Raw genomic sequence first — 20093 nt, forward strand, 5'->3', positions numbered from 1 at the left:
GCAGGCAGTTTAACTGTTCAAGACAAACAGGGGACTCGTGAACAACTATCACTAAACAAAAAAAAAAAAAAAGCTGTGGATCATTCAGGTAAGAACGCAGTATTAAGAAATGAGATGTAAACTTAGCATAATGTGTGAGTCATGCTGTGTCTGTGGCTACAGTATGTAGAACATTCCACACTGACCACTTATAAGGTTCCATGGTAGAATACAGACTGTTTACTCACTATGTTGCTAACATCAGGGGAAGCTCCATTCTGCAGTAGTAAAAGAACAATGTTGAGGTGACCCATGAAGGCTGCCACGTGGATTGGTGTGAGACCAGACTAGAGAGAGAGAAGAAGAAGATGACAACAACATAAGCCTAATTATCTAAAACAAATACGTCATCAACACACATCATCTACTAACTGTTTCTACCAAATAAACACAACATGCGCATATGAATATTGTTATTATATTAATTATACAGTATATATTTATACTGTGGTTATATTGATATACATTATAGATCAATAAAATTAATAGACTCAAACCAGATCTATCTTGTTCTGAACCTATGATTTCTATCCTGATTGTGGAGAAAAAATCTATGGATTGTGTAGAATGTGGAAAAGATATTGAACACAGCTGAAGCAACTTTGCTTTTTAATTCTTTGGAAACCTGTACGAAACCTTTGTTCCCTGGGTAGGGATGAGAAGCTGCATCAGAAGCTGACACCATGGGAGCATTTGGACAGTCATGAAACAGTGATTTTGTCTTTCTATAAATTTCCTGTTTGAATGTGTCCAAAATTGGATGGTATAATACTATCTATCTATGGTTCTAAAAATCCATGACGACACATTTGGCAGAAGTCTCCACGCTGGCAGATGGAAAGAGAGTGGTGTCAGATGCTCTGTCCCTAAAGCCTGTAACATAGGTCTCTGAATGGCCAAGCGGCCGTCTGAGCCTAAATGAGGTGATACGATCACCTGAGAATGTGCTGGAGGGAGTGAGCCTGTAATGTCTCTAACCGTGTCATGAGTGGTATAACATTTTTTGGATGTGACCCTGAGCCAAGCATGAATGATCGGGGCACTGCTTGAAGTAAACGCAACATCGTAGGTGTATAAGAAGAGGCACAACTACTAGGATTTGCCCTCCTTTTCCTCAACAACAGTTCAAGGATGATTTTCTTGAACCAAAGGCCGGGAAGACTTAACTGACAGGTCAGTGACTAATGCATGGTTGCTGTACTGTATGCCGTTAGGTGAGGATACACACCCTAGCCTTTTGGAGGAAGAAGGCAGACAATATGACCATTCTTCTCTTTATGACACTGGAGAAAACTGTAAGAATGACCTGCAGACATCGCAAGCCCTCAAGCCTGTAAAGGAATGAACTGCTTAAACGTAGCTAATTGCTGCTTTGCCATATGGAATTTCTTGTTGACAGCACTGACCACATTGCAGAAAAACATAGACAGAGACACCGGACAGGAGCATCAAGCAAAAAGATCTTCTCCCTCTCTCTAATCTTGTTGAGACTTAGCCACAGATGCCTCTTTGTCGCAAACAAACCTTGCCATGGAGAGACCTGCCATGATTTGTGACTCAAAGCACCAGATCAGCCGCACACCGGAGCTGTCTGACCACCTCAGGGGTTGGACCAACCCCCTTTTACCATATCCCTAAAGGGACAATTCACCAAAAAATGAAAATTCTGTCATTAATTACTCACCCTCATGTTGTTGCAAACCTGTTAGACCTTCGTTCATTATTGGAACACAAATTAAGGTATTTCTGATAAATTCTGAGAGCTTTCTGACCCTGCATAGACAGCAACATAACTACAATGTTCAAGGCTTAGAAAGGTAGTAAGGACATTGTTAACACAGTCCATGTGACATCAATTGTTCAAACTTAACTTTACTAAACTAAGAGAATACTTTGTGTGCAAAGAAAACAAAAAATTGCAACGTTATTCAACAATTTCTTCTCTTCCATGTCAGTCTTTGACGCACATTCACAACAGTACCACAACGCATGCCTGTGCATTTCTCTGCTTGAAAACAACGTGGTACTCTTAAGAATGCACATCAAAGACTGACAGAAAGTATTCTCATAGCTTCAAAAATATAAGGTTGAACTACTGATGTCTTATGGACTATTTTAATGATGTCCTTACTACTTTTGGGCCTTGAACACAGTAGTTACATTGCTGTGTATGCAGGGTGAGAATTTATTATTTCATTAAAAGTATTTGAATTTGTGGAATGAAGGTCTTACAGATTTGGAACGATATGAGGGTGAGTAATTAATGACAGAATTTTCATTTTTGGGTGAACTATTCCTTTAAGGACATCCACAAAAACAGACTAAATCCAGAAGAACTGCCGCAATGTCTCTAAGATGGTCCAAGATACCTACCTGAAAAGCTACAGTTAAAAAAAAAAAGTACTGTTAAAAGTTTTAGGCACTTAAGATGTTCTTTATCAATTATTTTATATTAACTAAATTAAATCAACATTTGGTGTGACCATTTAAAACAGCTTTTGCCCTAGGTGCTCTTAGTTTTTCAGGTAGCTTTGCAGGTAGGTCTCTTGAAGCATCTTAGAAACATTGCCACAGTTCTTCTGGATTTAGTCTGTCTCAGTTTGTTCTGTTTCTTCATGTCATTCCGGACAGACTGGATGATAATGAGATCAGATCACTTTGTGGAGCACAGGCTATTGTCAGACTCCTTGTGCAAACAAAAATCTCACTGAATTATTACAATTAATGGAAAAATTAATGTTTGGAAATGTAAACCGATATGTCCTACTGACACAACAGCAAAAGATTAAAACAACTGACTCAAAACTATTTTTAGCTGGTGAAAATACTAGTGTTCTAATAATTTTGGACACTAAAAAATAAATAAAAAACTCTATGTTGCTATTATGTGTGCTCATACCTCAGTGATAGCTTGAATGAATGCTCCATACTTGATCAAGAGCTCCATCACTTTGACTCTGTTTTTCTTACAGGCAATGTGTAGAGGAGTGAAACCGTTCTGAAAAGAAACAACCAGGAACAAAGAGGTGTAAGATTATACAAAGCTTTATAGAGGAAACAAGACTTGCAATAAGAAAAATGCATGTACCAGTGCTCGAGCATTCGGGTTGGCTCGCTTGTCTAGTAGAAGTTTGGTAACTCTGTAGTGACCACAGTGGGCGGCAACATGGAGGGCTGTCAGGTAGTCCAGTGTGACATCATCAACAGGTGCTTTGTGCTGCAGCAGGTGTTTGACACACTCCACATGGTCACCCTGCGCTGCCATGTGGAGTGGGGATAAACCGTTCTAGACAAAACAAGGGTAAATTGAAAAAGAAAGAAAGGGGGAAAAAAATAACTTTATCATTGACACAAAGTGGCATTTTTTACTGTGGACAAGTGATTGCTTTACAATCATACTTGTATGCAGTGTATTCCATTAGATGTTGCACTGCTTTGGTGATTACAATGTACATATTGCAGTGTATACAAATTGTCATGTTATGGGAAAGGGGAGATTTTCAAAGCTATAAAAGACATTACTTAGTAATTCAGGTATTTAGGGTGTAATTTCAAACAGTAACCTCAATCAACGCATAGCATGTTATATTATAAAAGTCCTCATTTCGATAGCTACCTTGGTTCTGGCCAGCATAGGGGCTCCTCTCTCCAATAAGAGCTCCACTGCTGTGTCATGCCCACTTCTTGCTGCGCAGTGTAAAGGCGTGAGGCCATCCTGCAACATAGACAGTCTCACCATAAGGTCTCATCAGTAATTTCATTACAAAGCACTTTGGAACTTGAAACACCTCACAAATGTGATGTGTTATATACATTCTCTTTAAAGGAACACTCCACTTTTTTGGAAATAGGCTCATTCTCCAACTCCCCCCGAGTTAATGAATTGAGTTTTACCGTTTTGAAATCCATTCAGCCGTTCTCCTGTTCTGGCGATATCACTTTTAGCATAGCTTAGCATAGATCATTGAATCCTATGAGACCAATAGCATCGTGTTCAAAAATAACCAATGAGTTTCGGTATTTGTCCTATTTAAAACTTGACTCTTCTGCAGTTATATCGTGTACTAACACCGGCGGAAAATGTAAAGATGCGATTTTCTAGGCCGATAACATTAGGAACTACGCTCCCATTCCGACGTAATAGTCAAGGAAGTTTGCTGTCGTAACATGGCCGAAGCAGGCGTGATATTACTGCGCCTGCTGCAGTGTAGTTCCCAATCTTATCGGCCTAGAAAATCGCATCTTTACATTTTCCACAGGTCTTAGTACACGATATAACTACAGAAGAGTCAAGTTTTAAATAGGACAAATATCGAAACTCGTTGGTCATTTTTGAACACGATGCTATTGGTCTAATATGATTCAATGATCTATGCTAAGCTATGCTAAAAGTGATATCGCCAGAACAGGAGAACGGCTGAATGGATTTCAAAACGGTAAAACTCAACTTATTAACTCGGGGGGAGTTGGAGAATGAGCGTATTTCCAAAAAAAGTGGAGTGTTCCTTTAAACCATAAACACTCATCCACAGTCTCTCTCCTTTGTCTTTTATACTCAGTGTATTCATCATTGCTTACAGCACATAAAAAGCACTGCTGAAGTCAGTAACAACAGAGCGTGAAAGGGGTGTGTGTGTGTGTGTAGGATGATACATCAGACACTGCAGGAGGGAGACTGCAGAAAAAAGGGACAGAACACAACCAGCTGGACTCCACACTGCAGTCAAAATCTGAAGAAGAACATGGCTTTAATCAGACCAAACACACACTCAGCTACAGTGACTCATCATTACTGGTGACTGCACATAGGAATTATGGTTTCCCACTAATATTTAGTTTACAAATCAGGCAAAAACAAATCTATGTTTTTTTTAATCAATAAATACAAATTATATTTGTAGCATTTATATTATTTATAAATAATATTTTGGCAAATTTAAAGTATGATGAAATTAAAATGGGATTATAACGATGCATGTAACACAGGCTTTAAAGACTTCTGACTGCTTATTGAATTGAGACTTTCGATTAATGAAGGTTCCTTGTTCAAGTCCAGGCTGAGCGAGTATGCCTTTCTGTGTTGATTTTGCATATTTTCCCTGTGTTGGCATGGTGTGCCAAAGGGGTAAGAAAAATAATCTTGTTTTCTGTTTGAAATAAGATTTTTCTTAGCCCTTTAGCAGATTATTTTGCCTATAATTAATTTTGACTTTTTTTTCTGAAAACAAAAAAAATATATATATTTACTAGTCTTTAGATATTTTGACTGGAAATAAGACAAAAAATCTAAGCAAGAACATTTTTTATGTTTTCATAAACATTTATTGCAGTGCACTACTTTGCCTATAGATTGGGAGTGTGAATATGTGTTTGTCTGTGTTAGCCCTGTTATAATCTGGTCATCCGTTTCCTGCCTTCGGCCCAGATAGTTTTGCCCCACCCTTTTTCTATCTGATGATTGGCCAAGTTCTCAAATGGGACCTCACAATAATTGGCCAGTAACTGAAACACATCAATGCTTGGCAGATGCAAACTGTCATAGCATTTAATTTAGTGTTTACAATTGTAGCAGATATAGGCCTGGTTTCACAGACAGGGCTTAGACTAAACCAGGATTAGCCCATAGTTCAATTAGGACATTTAGGTAATATTTATAAACATGCTTAGAAAAAGATATTACTGGTGAGCATCAGACAAAACAAAGGCAATGATATAATTTAAGATCAGTCAGTGCAATTTCTTTCAGTTGAAACAGCTCAGACTTACATTTTAGTCTTAGACTAGGCTTAAGCCTTGTCTGTAAAACTGGAGAATAAAGTTTATTGTATTAACTTATTTTATATATTATATTAAATATTTATTTACAACAAAGAAGGTCATCCAGCATAAAACATGCCAAAACAATGTGCTGATAATTCCACTGTGGTGACCCATAACCTGAGTAGCCAAAGGAGAGAGAGTTACTTCTTTTTAATAAGTAATTTTTACTGTTTATTAAGTATAGTGTGATATGAAGTTGATTACACTTTTAAGAGAAACTTTTACAAAATGTAAATTCATAAATTATTTCTAAGCATAGCAAACTTTTTTTTCTTTTTCTATGGATCCCATAGAAGTAACATGCTGGTGGTAAAAAAAAAAAACTAAAAAAAAAACGGGTGAGTGGAAAAAAAATTGTGGTGGGAGGAATTTCTTTTTGAATTTTTTTGCTTTTTCTTGCACTTTTCATTCCCTCACAAAACTTCGGCATTCTCTTGCAAGGATATTTGTGTTCCCTCACAAAACTTTTGTGTTCTCTCACAAAGATATTTGTGTTCTCTTGCAAAACCAGTTGAGTTCGGACAAACACTTCCTGTTTACTTTACAACTTGCAGTGGTTCATAAAGCTCTGTACGTTCACAGTGTAGCATTTCATAGAGTTTTATTTTAAACTTTATACTTGGACTTAATTGTAAAGAAATACAGTCAGTGTTTAGGCTAGTTCAAGGCACGATTTTGGGACATTCTATAATGCTTAATGTGAAACACTGGAGGACCAAATTCAGTACACACCTTATTATACTGAGCAAGCATACAGACAAGCAGAATAGCCAAGAATATGATCGTAAACCCACTAAATTGCATGTTAATGGACTAAGACAGTGGCGTAAAATGGCAGAATTCGATTTACAGTTAATTAATAAATTATACAGGAAAGCAAATAAAACACAAATATCTTTGCGAGATAATGCAAAAAAAAAAAAAAAAAAAAAAAAAAACACTTTTTTTCCCCACTACCATGTCCCTTCGGGGGCACCGTATTTTTCTGATATTTGGCTCATATCAGACTCATAAAAATGCTAGCCATCATAGCTATGTGTATACAGTATGTTCAAAACTAATTTCGTAACTAATTGTTACTAACCCTTGTTTTGGCATCAATCTGAGCCCCTCTGTCCAACAGCAAGTGAACCATATTAGTGTTTCCCCTCTTAGACGCAACATGTAGTGGCGTGATCCCATTCTGTACAGACAATAGAAACAAACACTTAAAAAATGTATTCAGTGTGTTGTCTTTAGAAATTACTTGAGTTGAGAATCTTCCATTATTTATCATAATGGATAATTATTTATCATCCATAATTTACGAGTTTCTTTTTATCTAAGGTAGAATTGTGAGCTTAGTCTAAACTTTACAACTTAGATTGCACATCGTGTCCAAAAAATGGTTTTACATTTGTAATAATTTCCACAACTATATAATTTAAGATGTTAACTTTGGTCTCAACTCATGAGAAACTCTTGTTAATGTAAAATCTTAGTTTGTGTATTGTATCTCATTGTGTCAAGTTGTTTTAATATTAAATGTACAAGTGCTTGAGGAAGTCAATCTCATATACATGCATGTAAAAGCTGTAAACACTCACCCTTGCAGTGAAATCCACAGCAGCCCCTCGATTGAGGAGCAGTGTTGCAACATTTACATTTCCATAGTGAGCAGCAATATGCAACGGTGTGAATCCACTCTACAAAAAGAATCAAGAAAGGGGACGGGACACAAGAAAAATAAAATAAAACAAAAAACATGAGATATAAGCCAACATTCCTAACATGCTTTAGAGTCACGCTGTCAATAAATACAGATCTGAAAACAGCTAACCTCGCTTATACAACCATGTTAACTCAGAATTAAAAAGCTGGTTTCAGATCTGCAATTAGTGGCATCCTCAACTCCAGCCAAAAACTGTAACCCTGACTTTATCTTGTTTTAATAGACTGTATTAGCATGCAGCAATCACATGTAGTATCACATAAATGTCTAAAATGGACAATTATGAAAACAGATTGAGCTTATTGTTGCCTCAAAGGCAGCTTTGGTCCCATATGAAGAAGTCTGAAAAGAAACCTTAAACTTGATTTTTTGACATGTACATAAACATACACATATAAACTTTAAGAGAAGTCAAACTTCTAGACACAGACATGCAAACAAATGAAAAAAAAAATGCTATTATCTATAAATAAATCAACTTAAAATAACAAGAAGTTGTTAACAGAACATGACAAAAGACACAAGATTTCAGATGACATACAGTTTTAGTATAATGGAAACAAAGGGAACATAATCAAAGAATAACCAAAGAAAACATAAAGGTTTCAAAAAAAACAAAAGTGCAGTATTCAGATAATATCAGTAATAAAATCATGTCTTGACTATAAGAAGGTAAAGATTGTAGAGGAGTTTGAATATGTGAAATTCTTGCCTTACCTTCCCATTCTGAAAGTCACGGTCCGATTTAATGTGAAAACATCATTTACAAAAGTGTGAAGAATATATTGACTGTGTGAAACATGTTCAAAGCTGGTGCAAAATCAAATATGCGATGCAGCATGCTGTGCAGTGGATAAGTACATTAAAACCTAATAAAACTTTGCAAACAGCAAATCGCCCGCAAAGATTAAAGAAATCTTATAGCGCATTATTTCATGATAGCGCATTAAGTACATTATATAGACCACTAACTAGAAAACCTTGATTTTGAACATACTTCTGTAACATGTAAAATATTGCATTGTGCTGTTAGCATTCATACATCCAGCTGTGTATCACATAATCATTCCATCAATAATCAATCAACCAATCAATAATATCAATAAAATGCATAATCATATCAAAACATCATAACAAACACAGTTTAAGAATTTATATGCCACCTGCAAACATTCAAACATTATTTTTGGTGGATGTATGGATGTTGATAAAGAATGAGTAATCCCTCTTAGCACAGGCTATATATTTTGTTACTAAAGAGCTTAATGCAATCACACTAATGCGTGCTGGGAGTCAAGCAATTGTTGTTGAAAGGCAAATTCATGCCACTGGGGTCTATTTGACCTTTAGGTAAGAGTAATGAAATAAATGGCCATTTCATTATAGCCATGTGACTGGCTTCCCTAGACTTGTATATATTTCAGTAAAGGCAGCAAGCAAAGCCAATACAGGACAGTGTTGTGCACTTATAATATCTGTATTAAATATATTAGAGACTAAAGAATTTTAAAAGACTGATAATTCTCTTTTTCTTTGCATAAAGTGCAAAAAATACCGTTACAGTACAAAAATGTGAAAATGTCTGCTCAACTGAGCATGCAGTACTTTTGCATTAACAGTTGTAATGTTAAAGTGCCCATGCAGCTTAAAACTGACTGTAGATAAAGGCTGAAATATTAAATCATGATGAGGAGGATTATACTTGTTTGGAAGACAGACACTGTCTGGATTATTGACTTTTCAGCCCATCTCTGATTATAGTAGCTCAAATGAAACATCAGCAGCAATCATGGCACCGGATATAACTTAAAACATTCTCATTCAAAAGATTTTACAAATAAAATTATGGATATATGCAAAGGGGTTTGAATGATGCTGTGAATGAGACTAACCAGCCATGCAAGGTTCAAAAGAACTAAAAATGCTGAGTTAACGAACAGAAAAGCTCAATTCTACATGCCGAAAAGTAAACCAGAAATGAATGCAATAAATCAATAGTTTTTATTTGGCAAAAAAATGAGGAACTAGATAAATATCTCTACCTCAGTTGTCCTATTGACCATCATCTGTTGCAGCAAAAACAGGGAAGGAAATAGGCTTGTTATATTTCACTCAAACACATTTAGGGTTGATAGCGGCTGCATGCAGATTTTGCCAGAGAAGCAAGAGGTCTTCATTTTTCTTTGACGGACCATATATATTATCGAGCCTGCCAATAGAAACCCATTGCTAACTCACATGAGATGACAAATTGTATAATGTCACATGACCACTTAAATCACATTATGTCAGTAACACCTCCTATTAACACTTTCAGTTGCAAAAATAATTAACCCTTGTAATACATCCGCTTGTAAATACAGTAGTTTTATGGTGGTCCTGGCTCAAGAACTTACTTTTGTACTACTACCACAACATAAACAAAATCACAAATGTAACTACATTATGATGAAATATACAATTATTTGATGTTCTATATTTTTTAGGAATGTATAAGTGAAATACTGTAAAGTAGACTAGACTAAAGTTAATGCTTCAAAAGTTGGCAACAGTAATAAATATTAAAATTTCATATGGCATACATATGGCATTTAAGCCAGCAAATTATTTTTAAATGAACCATGTACAAACTATTTTGGTTTGAAACTGAAACTAAAATTAAACTCACATTTTCATCATCAAAAACATTTTGAATGCTGCATGGTTTTCTTTGAGCTAAAATTAAAACACCACTTATAGTACAAATCATTGCCCATTTTTTAAGAAAAATAAATACCTCTATTAGCATTTCTCAAAAAAAAAAAAAAACATTCAGTCTCAAACACTCAACAGACATGCATGCACACTTTCACACAAATGTAGGCTGCGCATCTGTGCACATTAATTTTGCAAGTGCATGCTGTTTTTGCATATTTACAGACTTATGATATACACTAAGAAGTGACTGTTTTTACAACTGATAAAATAGAGTAATGGGTAAGTAGATAAAACAGTGAAACCCGGATAGCGTCGGGATGGAAACACAGGATGCAGGCACATTTATACTGGAGAGAGAAACAGAGAAATGCAGAGAGACAAACACAGACAAAAGAGTTCATCTGGCACAATAATGAAAGACACTAAAAACATCCTGAAAACCACTGCAAATCACATACACACGTGACCATAACAAGACAGTTTTACAAGAACAATGCGAGAAGATGCTGAATCTGTAACGGTCTGTTAGTAGTTATGTACATGCAGAGTAGGGGTGGAAATCTTAAGGTATGAAATGAATCTGATGATTTGTTTTTCAGAGATTTTCATTAAAATACCACTTATGACAACAAAACTGTTCACAATGCGTCATTAGTTTAATTCCAACAGCAACTGTAATCACATGCAAAGCATGCAAAATTACTGACCACACAACCCCATCCAACCATGCAGCTTTTAAATTTGTGTATTTATGTGTCTATTTATTTTTTCAATTCAGCTGAGAGATTGTTTAAATGTCTTTGCACAGGTTAGAGATCACAAAACATTTTTTGGCAGAGCCCCTCTCCCATGGGAAGCTGCAAAATTTACTAAAAACATGTATGCAGCAGTATCCTGACATTTCAAATGGAAGTCAATGGAGGAAATACTTTTAACCATTTAAACTTTTAAAGTTAAAAAACATATTTATTTATTTTACAATGCTAGCATGCACCCAGTGAGAACAATGATAGATGTGTACCCAAAATAAAATATTATTCAATTTTGACTGCAAGCAAAATCTGCTAAAATGTGAAAAAGAATGAAGATGTATAAGAACCGTTACCAGAACCAATGCTGGGTCCCAACCCTAATGCAAAGATTGGTAAACCCCATTAAGGCTACACTCACTGTCATTATTCATAATGATATTATTTTTCATACAAATAAATCTTCTTTTTTTACTTTTGAAGCCAAATTTGAATTTGGCTGTCAATACATATTTCCTTATATTTCCTTCCATCCTTAAACATACTACCCTCAGCGCTATGTTCTGCCCATATTTACCTTAGACTGAACATCGGCATTGTGGTCATTTTGGAGCAGCAGGGCAGCAGATTTGGTGTCGTCCTTACGGGCTGCAATGTGCAAGGCAGGCAGACGTACTTTGCCCTTTGTGTCGTTTTCTAGAAGGATGGACACCACCTGATTATGGCCTTGTTGCAGTGCAATGGCTAGAGGTGTAAAGCCATCCTGCAAAAAGAGAAAAACAAATATTTAAAATAATGCATTATGCCAATAATTCTGACACTACAGTATCTGGATGCTGTCTGATTATCAAGGTTAGGGTGTAGCTTAGAGTTAGGGGTTAGTATTTGTTACACCATGTAGGCAATCAGCACTGTGATTGACATGACCAAAGAAATCTTTAGGATCATCTGTGGGGCTTTTTTATCAATATTATTATTTTTATTTATTTATGTTTCTTGAGCAGCAAATCGGCATATTAAAATTATTTCTGGAGAATCATGTGGCACTGGAGTCCAGCCAGAATTTTGTCATTACAAGAAAAAATGACATTTTAAAATACTGGTGCATCTCAATAAATTAGAATGTTGTGGAAAAGTTTAGTAATTTCAGTAATTCAACTCAAATTGTGAAACTTCTGTATTAAATAAATTCAGTGCACACAGACTGTCTTTGGTTCTTTTAATTGGGAAGATTTTGGCTCACATTTAACAAAAACCCACCAATTCACTATCTCAACAAATTAGAATATGGTGACATGCCAATCAGCTAATCAACTCAAAACACCTGCAAAGGTTTCCTGAGCCTTCAAAATGGTCTCTCAGTTTGGTTCACTAGGCTACACAATCATGGGGAAGACTGCTGATGTGACAGTTGTCCAGAAGACAATCATTGACACCCTTCACAAGGAGGGTAAGCCACAAACATTCATTGTCAAAGAAGCTGGCTGTTCACAGAGTGCTGTATCAAAGCATGTTAACAGAAAGTTGAGTGGAAGGAAAAAAAGTGGAAGAAACAGATGCACAATTAGACTTGTCAAGGAAAATCGATTCAAGAATTTGGCTACAGTTGTCGTATTTTTTTTATTATTGCTCTTATGAAGCATTCTAATTTGTTGAGATTGGTGGGTTTTTGTTAAATGTGAGCCAAATCATCACAATTAAAAGAACCAAAGACTTAAACTACTTCAGTCTGTGTGCATTAAATTTATTTCATACACAAGTTTCACATTTTGAGTTGAATTACTGAAATAAATGAACTTTTCCACAACATTCTAATTTATTGAGCTGCACCTATATATTTAAATAGAAAACAATTATTTTACATCAGAAAAAAATAACAATAATGTTTTACTGTATTTTTAATCAAATAAATTTTGCCATTGTGAGCCTAAGAGACACATTTCAAAAACATAAAAAATCTTCCAAAATTTTAACAGCTGGTGTAAGTGAACGCAAATGGTTTTAGCTAATTAGAATGCATGGTTGTAACTGTAGTGAAAAGCACGTGAAGTTAAAGTTTGTCATTCTATAAAATTTTAGAAGCATCTGATCTTTTTACTTCTGTTGCGGTGCTCTGGTTTCCACCATTCTCCAAAAGATAGCGCACCACATCTAAATGGTTTTCTTGAGAAGCCATGTACAGGGGAGTGAATCCATTCTGTAAGAGCACAGATTTGAATGTTTTTTATTTTTAATTTCCTTTTGGATGGAGAAATTTTGCAGGCATAAATGTAAAACTTGGTCCTACCTGAGATTGTGCATTAATGTCTGCTCCTCTCTTGACCAGGATCTTTACAACCTCACCTTGTCCTGCTAGTGAAGCGATGTGGAGAGCTGTATTTCCTTTCTGTGAGCCAAACAAACACATTAATCATTTATTTAGATGTTTCTCTTAAATTTATGCTACAAATGATATCAGGGATGTACCAAAAGCCAAATACCTTATTCAAAAAGGCATGGATAATTATTTCAAAACAAGTGACAAATTCTAATGACTAATAGAAGAAAAATATTTGTTAAATACAGTCACACCTTGCTCTTGCTGGATAACAAAGCTAGCTGATATTTTACATAAGTATCTGAATGTGCAATGTAATACTGAGTGTGTAAAGTAATTAGCACAAAATTAGCACAGCATGATCAGCCATGTTGCCATTCCTGTATATTGTGCATCTATCAGAAATGTTTAAAACCTTCCAAGAAAGACATATGTGACCCTGGACCACAAAACCAGTCATAAGGTTAAATTTTACAAAACTGAGATGTATACATCATATGAAAGCTCAATAAATAAACTTTCTATTGGTATATGGTTTGTTAGGATAGGACAATATTTAGCCGAGATACATCTATTTGAAAATCTGGAATCTGAGGGTGCAAAAAAATCAAAATACTGAGAAAATCACCTTTAAAGTTGTCCGAATTAAGTTCTTAAATTACATTTTGATATATTTATAGTAGGAATTTTACAAAAAATCTTCATGCATCGTGATCTTTACTTAATATCCAAATGATTTTTGGCATAAAAGAAAAATCAATAATTTTGACCCATACAATGTATTTTTGGCTATTGCTACAAATATACCCCAGCGACTTAAGACTGGTTTTGTGGTCCAGGGTCACATATTATATAATTCTTCTCTTCTCTGGTGTAGTGTGGTGCTTCTCGTCTGGCGTGCAACTGGCTTAACAAACTGCATTAAACTGTCTCAGTTACAAAGTAGTGTGCTTGTGATTACACTAATAAATCAAAATAATATGATAACAAATACAAGTCTGCAACATTAAGCAAAATAATTGCAAGCGGTTGACAGCAGAAGTCTTGCACATTCGAGTATAAACAAAGCCATATCCACTCTTAAACGCTTTAAATATATTCAAAATTAAAAAACGGAATCATTTATATGTATCTAGTCCTTGCATCTGTTTGTTTCAGGTTTGAATCAGGTCTCCTCTGATGGAGTAGAACTGGCTAGGCAGCGCTGTCATAAATAACTAGGGTCCTAGAAATGTGTTCTTAGAACTGTGGTCTTAAAACTGCAGCCTTTGGTATTGCAAGACCTTACTATCTAACACTGGGTGTGCCATAACAGCTTGAGGCTCTACCCTGGATGTGTCAAAGCCAATGTTCCACACCCATTTGTCCTTTGTGTCAGAGGTACCGTGAACACGTCAGAAATAGAATGGGTTATACAGTGTAGTCAATATCACTGATTATAAGTGGTTCTATTGGTTTGTGTAATTTTTGACCAATATGAGCTCTATATCTTTAATTACCCATGAAATCTTATTAATTATCCACAGAAAATAGACTCTTTATAATAACCCTTTATTTATTTTTAAGTGTCTAAATACAGCCACTGTATCTTTTGTTAACTACTCGTCCATATTTGGATTCAAATGGGGAAATGCTTCAGACAAATGCATAAATACATAAATACATAAATACTTACTTACTAATTTGACCATTAATTAACCCTCCTAAATGGTGATGAATATGACTTTTCTCAACTCTTATGAGGTCAACATGTATCTACCTGTATTCATTTATGACTTCAAAGTACAGTGCCTTGAGAAAGTATTCATACCCCTTCATTTTTTCATGTTTTGTTATGTTGCAGCCCTATGTTAAACTGCTTAAAATTACTTTTCCCCCCCACATCAATTTACACTCCATACACCAAATGACAAAGCAAAAAAACTGATTTGTGACAACTTTGCAAATTTATAAAAATAAAACACTGAAATAAGTACATTGCACAAGTATTAATACCCTTAACTCAGTACTTAGTTGAAGCACCTTTACAGCCTCAAGTCTTTTTGGCTATGATGCAACAAGCTTTGCACATCTGCATTGGCAATTATTTGACATTCTTCGCCTCACCTCTTCACCTCACCTCACCTCTGTCAGCTTGGATGGGGGTTGGCAGACATTTTCAGGATTCTCCAGAAATATTTGATTGCGTTCAAGCCAAGGTTCTGGCTGTCTATAGACCACTCTTGCTGTGTGCTTAGGGTCATTGTCCTGTTGGAACTCAGTCTGAGGTTTTTTAATGCTGTGGACTGGGTTTTCATTAAGGCTATCTCAATATTTTGCAGTGTTGAGCTTTCCTTCTACTCTTTCTTTCAGTCCCTGCCGCTGAAAAAAACACAGCATGACGCTGCTACCACCACACTTTACTGTTGGGATGTTACTGCGTAGGTGATAAGAAGTGCCTGCTTTCCTCCATACATGATGCTTGGAACTGAGGTTTATCATACCAGAGAATATTGTTTCTCACAATCTGAGAGTTCTTTAGGTGCTTTGTGGATTTCCATGTGTCTTCACTGAAAAGAGGACTGATAAAAGACTGGATTGGTGTAGTGTTGCAGTGATGTTTGTCCTTCTGTAAGTTTCTTCCATCTGCATATATGATCATGGAGCTCAACTAGAGTGACCATCGGCGTCTTGGTCACCAGTATAACCAAGCCCCTTATCCATCAATTGCTCAGTTTGGCCAGAAGGCCAGCTCTAGGAAGAGTCTTAATTGTTCCAAGCTTCTTCCATTTTAGATAATGAAGGCTAAATTCTTCTGTGAACCTTCAATCAAACAGAATTTTTTCTGAACTCTTCCCAAGATATGTGCCTTGACACAAGCCTGTTTCTGAGCTCTACAGGCAGTTATTTTGACATGAGGGCTTGGTTTTTGCTCTGATATGCATTTTTTGTTAGACCTCTTCTGAGAGGTGTGTGCCTTTCCAAATCATACTCATTCAAATGAATTTGCCACAGTTTAACTCCACTCGAAGTGTAGTAAGATCTACAAGTCATATGAGTGCTCCTGAGCTAAATTTTAAGTGTCCCATAAAAGGGTATGAATACTTATGCAATGGAACCATTTCAGTGTTTTATTTCTAATAAATTTGCAGAGCTGTTTTGTGCTTTGTCATTATGGTGTATGGAGTGTAGATTGATGTGGAAAATAGTAATTTAAAGCAGTTTAACATAAGGCTGCAACATAAAACTTGAAGAAACAAAAAAAATGGTATGGGGGTATGAATACTCTCGGCAATGTACGGCACTGTACATTTTTTTTACAAATTTGCAGTGACATTTTTTTTTTTAAATAAGACTCTAAAAGCAATTAAACTTTGAAGATATTTTTAAAGCACACTTCAGAACAGAAGTGTGGAAGCTTCTGCACAATATGCCATAAATGACGTATCCCAAAACAGTTAACAGGGCTTTCCAAGTGAACATGTCTAGTAGCCTGGAGGAGCCTTAGTGGTCCTGCCTTTCAGCTATTGTCATACTGACTGAAGAACTATGGCAGTTTGTCAGAGAAGGAAAGCACAGTCTCAAAATGTTCTATATTAAAAATGACAAAGTTGTTGTTTTAATACAGTGGTCACCAAACTTGATCCTGGAGGGCCGGTGTCCTGCAGAATTTAGCTCCAACTTGCCTCAACACAACAGCCTGGAAGTTTCAAGTATACCTATTAAGACCTTGATTAGCTGGTTCAGGTGTGTTTGATTAGGGTTGGAGCTAAACTCTGTAGGGACACCGGCCCTCCAGGACCGAGTGTGGTGACCCCTGTTTTAATACATCTCTAATGTACATACTTGTTGTGTATAAACATGAATGTAAGCAGTAGCATAGGCTGGAATCAAAGTATGAATGTCAAAGGGACAGACACCCTGAAATAAGAATTGACATTCAAATGTCAATGTTGATATAGCATGTTCCCCCCATTCATTCCCTGTGTTTAAAGGTGAGAAGTGTTGTTAATTATCAAGACTATTTTAAGCTATCAGGATACAGATCATCTATGCATGGCAGCAGGTTTGATCAGCATAATTTACACAAAGCCATTCCTTGAAAATTCCCAGAAACTTCCCTCACAGACCACTAGTGCTGCAGAGCTAGACAGCTAACATACCTTTCGAAGCACTATTATTTATTTGTGAACTTGAGTTGTAGCTTTTGCCCAGTCTCTGCAACCTTAACACCAGTATTATTAATATTTTTTTCCTGAGAAATCCTACCTTAGTTGCAGAATCAACTGAAGACCCCCTGTCCAGCAGCTCCTGGACCAAATCCACATGTCCTTCCTTTGCTGCCAAGTGCAAAGCGTTGAGCCCATTCTGTGGAGGTCAGAGACAGAAGTTAGTACTTCATTCTCTATGAAAGGCAAACATAAAAGGATCATGAAACAGATGTACAGGGGAAAGACTCAAGTATACCTCCTCATCCATTCCCAAGGTACTGTATGTTTTCTGTCTTCAAGAGTGCTAGCTCAAAATATCTATGTATTAAAGCGAGTTAAATGTGCCAGGAGCTGTTGAATGCCAGCTTTATCCTATTAAACACAATGTGCAGCAATTCCAGTCTCAAAAAAGTGTTTTATAAAGAGGTATTAATAAATGAAGGAGTGTCGCAAGCTAGCAGACAACTACTGCTGACTTCCTTAAAAGACGGTGCAATCTTAAAATCACACTGACATGTGAGATCTCTTTGGCAGCCAATCACTGACAGAACCTTTGATAATGCAGTAGAAATCTAACCATCTACACCTCGCTTTTCCACAACCTAATTTGGAAAGCACAGTATGCTTTCATTATGTCATTATTTATACACAACCTGTCAAAGCTGTAGACATGTCTTGTTCTTTTTTATTATCATGTTCCATATTTTATATGAATTGAAAAGCAATCAAAGCAAAAAATAACACAGATGTAAGTATTGGAATTATGTGATAAATATGTAGTGATATAAAGTCATAAACATTTTCAGAATTAAAAAAATATCAACGCTTTTCCCATATGCTCCTCTCAATCATGCATCAAGCTAAATGATGAGTACTTCTTGAATATATCATGTAACAAATTCTGTAAAATGTTCTCTAGACTCAGGGGGTGGCTCAACTTACACCTGACTCGTCTTATGCAACCCTACTGCAATACTGGACTGAATGACAAGTACTATAGTATGTGATATTTAGATATCTTGACTGTCTCTTGGTATAATTTGTTGGGTTGTTATTGTATATATTAATGAGAACATGCCAGATTAAACAGAACTGCCTGTTTTCATTTAATTTAAAGGGAATATATGTCGAATTCAGAAGCCCTTGTTATTAGCGACACTGGTGAATTGCAGCCAGCAACTTATTTGCTCCGCTCAGTGTTACCTTGACAACACTGCATGTGCATGCAGCATTCAGCACTCCATCAGTTGTTGCAAATAAACATTCAGTATTATTTTCTTTAGATGCTGTCTTATTGTGTCTTATTTACTATTAAACATTTGCAAACTAAACATGGCCACCCTATCTCTTATACTTCTTAAATCATATTTCTATATATTCATATATATATATATATATATATATATATATATATTAGGGGTGGGCATAGATTAATTTTTTTAATCTAGATTAATCTAGATTAAATCTTGGAATTAATCTAGATTAATCTAGATTAAAATGGCTAATTTGAATTCTGCTGAAGGCATTCAGAATATGTGTGCTACCCAAATAATGACTAAACATGTTACACCGTACTTTTATTTTGACAGGTTGCCGTGAAGTTTCTGTGTATACAGTATGACATGATGTGAGTTTTCTCAAATGAAACGGTATAAGTGACACTCACAGCAGTTTTGGAGATTGAGTTTATCTGTTCATGTGAGATGCAAATGCCAAAAATTACCGGGAGCGTCACGTGTGTTTCATTATGCGTGTAGTAAAAGCGCGTCTCCACCATTCATAGTATGAATTTCATACATACAGCTAGGCAAACGGAACATACCGGATTCATATTAAAACGGTCTTTTGCATTTCAGTTTTCACAGACACTAGTCCATATCGCGATTTGAATTAAGTGACAGACCATATTTGATTTATGAATCCAAAAAACGACGAATTTACGTGGCATTTCGCGCTATAGTAGATTCGGTTTTTATGAATGGAGGTCGACGTGATCATAGATATATGTACGTAGATGCCTCATTAGCGACTGTTTCTATGGCCGTTATACGTAAGCCATCCGCCATTTCACTGTGGTCTACTTGACGTCATTCACCCATAGATCTTGCTGCGTCCCAATTCGCATACTATCCGTCCTAAATAGTATTCGAAAATAGAATTAGTATGTCCCAAATCGTAGTATGCTTAAAAAGTATTCCAAAGATTCCCGGATGGTCTACTACTTAACTTCGGAATTCGAAGTGCGGGTCAATGCACACTCTAACGGCTAATATTGCCCACACACATTGCGCGGTGAACGGGGATTCGATTAGAACTACAAACACGCATAAAAAGTGTTAAAAAACTACAAACATGGAGGATATGCGCGACCAACGGACAGGTAGAGAAAGGGGTTTGAGTGATAAATAATCAATGTCTAACCTGATTAAAAAATACTTTTTATTTAATGTTATCCGTGTTATATTTCATGTGCAGCAACATTATGAACTTTTATAATGATAGGGTTGGTCATTAACGTTTAAATGCATAATTTTGCAAACACAAGAGCAGAGTTCTCGGCATGAAAGACT

The 20093-nt window shown here is 36.0% G+C and overlaps 1 protein-coding gene across 1 annotated transcript in view; it reads right to left on the reverse strand.

The window, feature by feature from the left end:
• The window catches only part of LOC141331497 (uncharacterized), a 61192-nt gene that overhangs the window by 33859 nt on the left and 7240 nt on the right, over positions 1–20093 (reverse strand). Inside the window, exons 3-13 of the mRNA XM_073836557.1 lie at positions 17582–17680; positions 13304–13402; positions 13115–13213; positions 11594–11779; positions 9613–9636; positions 7446–7544; positions 6944–7042; positions 3656–3754; positions 3128–3325; positions 2939–3037; positions 228–326 (exon numbers count right to left, since the gene is read on the reverse strand). Coding sequence (XP_073692658.1) covers positions 228–326; positions 2939–3037; positions 3128–3325; positions 3656–3754; positions 6944–7042; positions 7446–7544; positions 9613–9636; positions 11594–11779; positions 13115–13213; positions 13304–13402; positions 17582–17680 — 1200 coding nt within the window. The remainder of the gene's footprint in view (positions 1–227; positions 327–2938; positions 3038–3127; positions 3326–3655; positions 3755–6943; positions 7043–7445; positions 7545–9612; positions 9637–11593; positions 11780–13114; positions 13214–13303; positions 13403–17581; positions 17681–20093) is intronic.

The sequence above is a fragment of the Garra rufa genome, chromosome 3 (genome assembly GCF_049309525.1).
Source record: "Garra rufa chromosome 3, GarRuf1.0, whole genome shotgun sequence".
Lineage (NCBI taxonomy): Eukaryota > Metazoa > Chordata > Actinopteri > Cypriniformes > Cyprinidae > Garra > Garra rufa.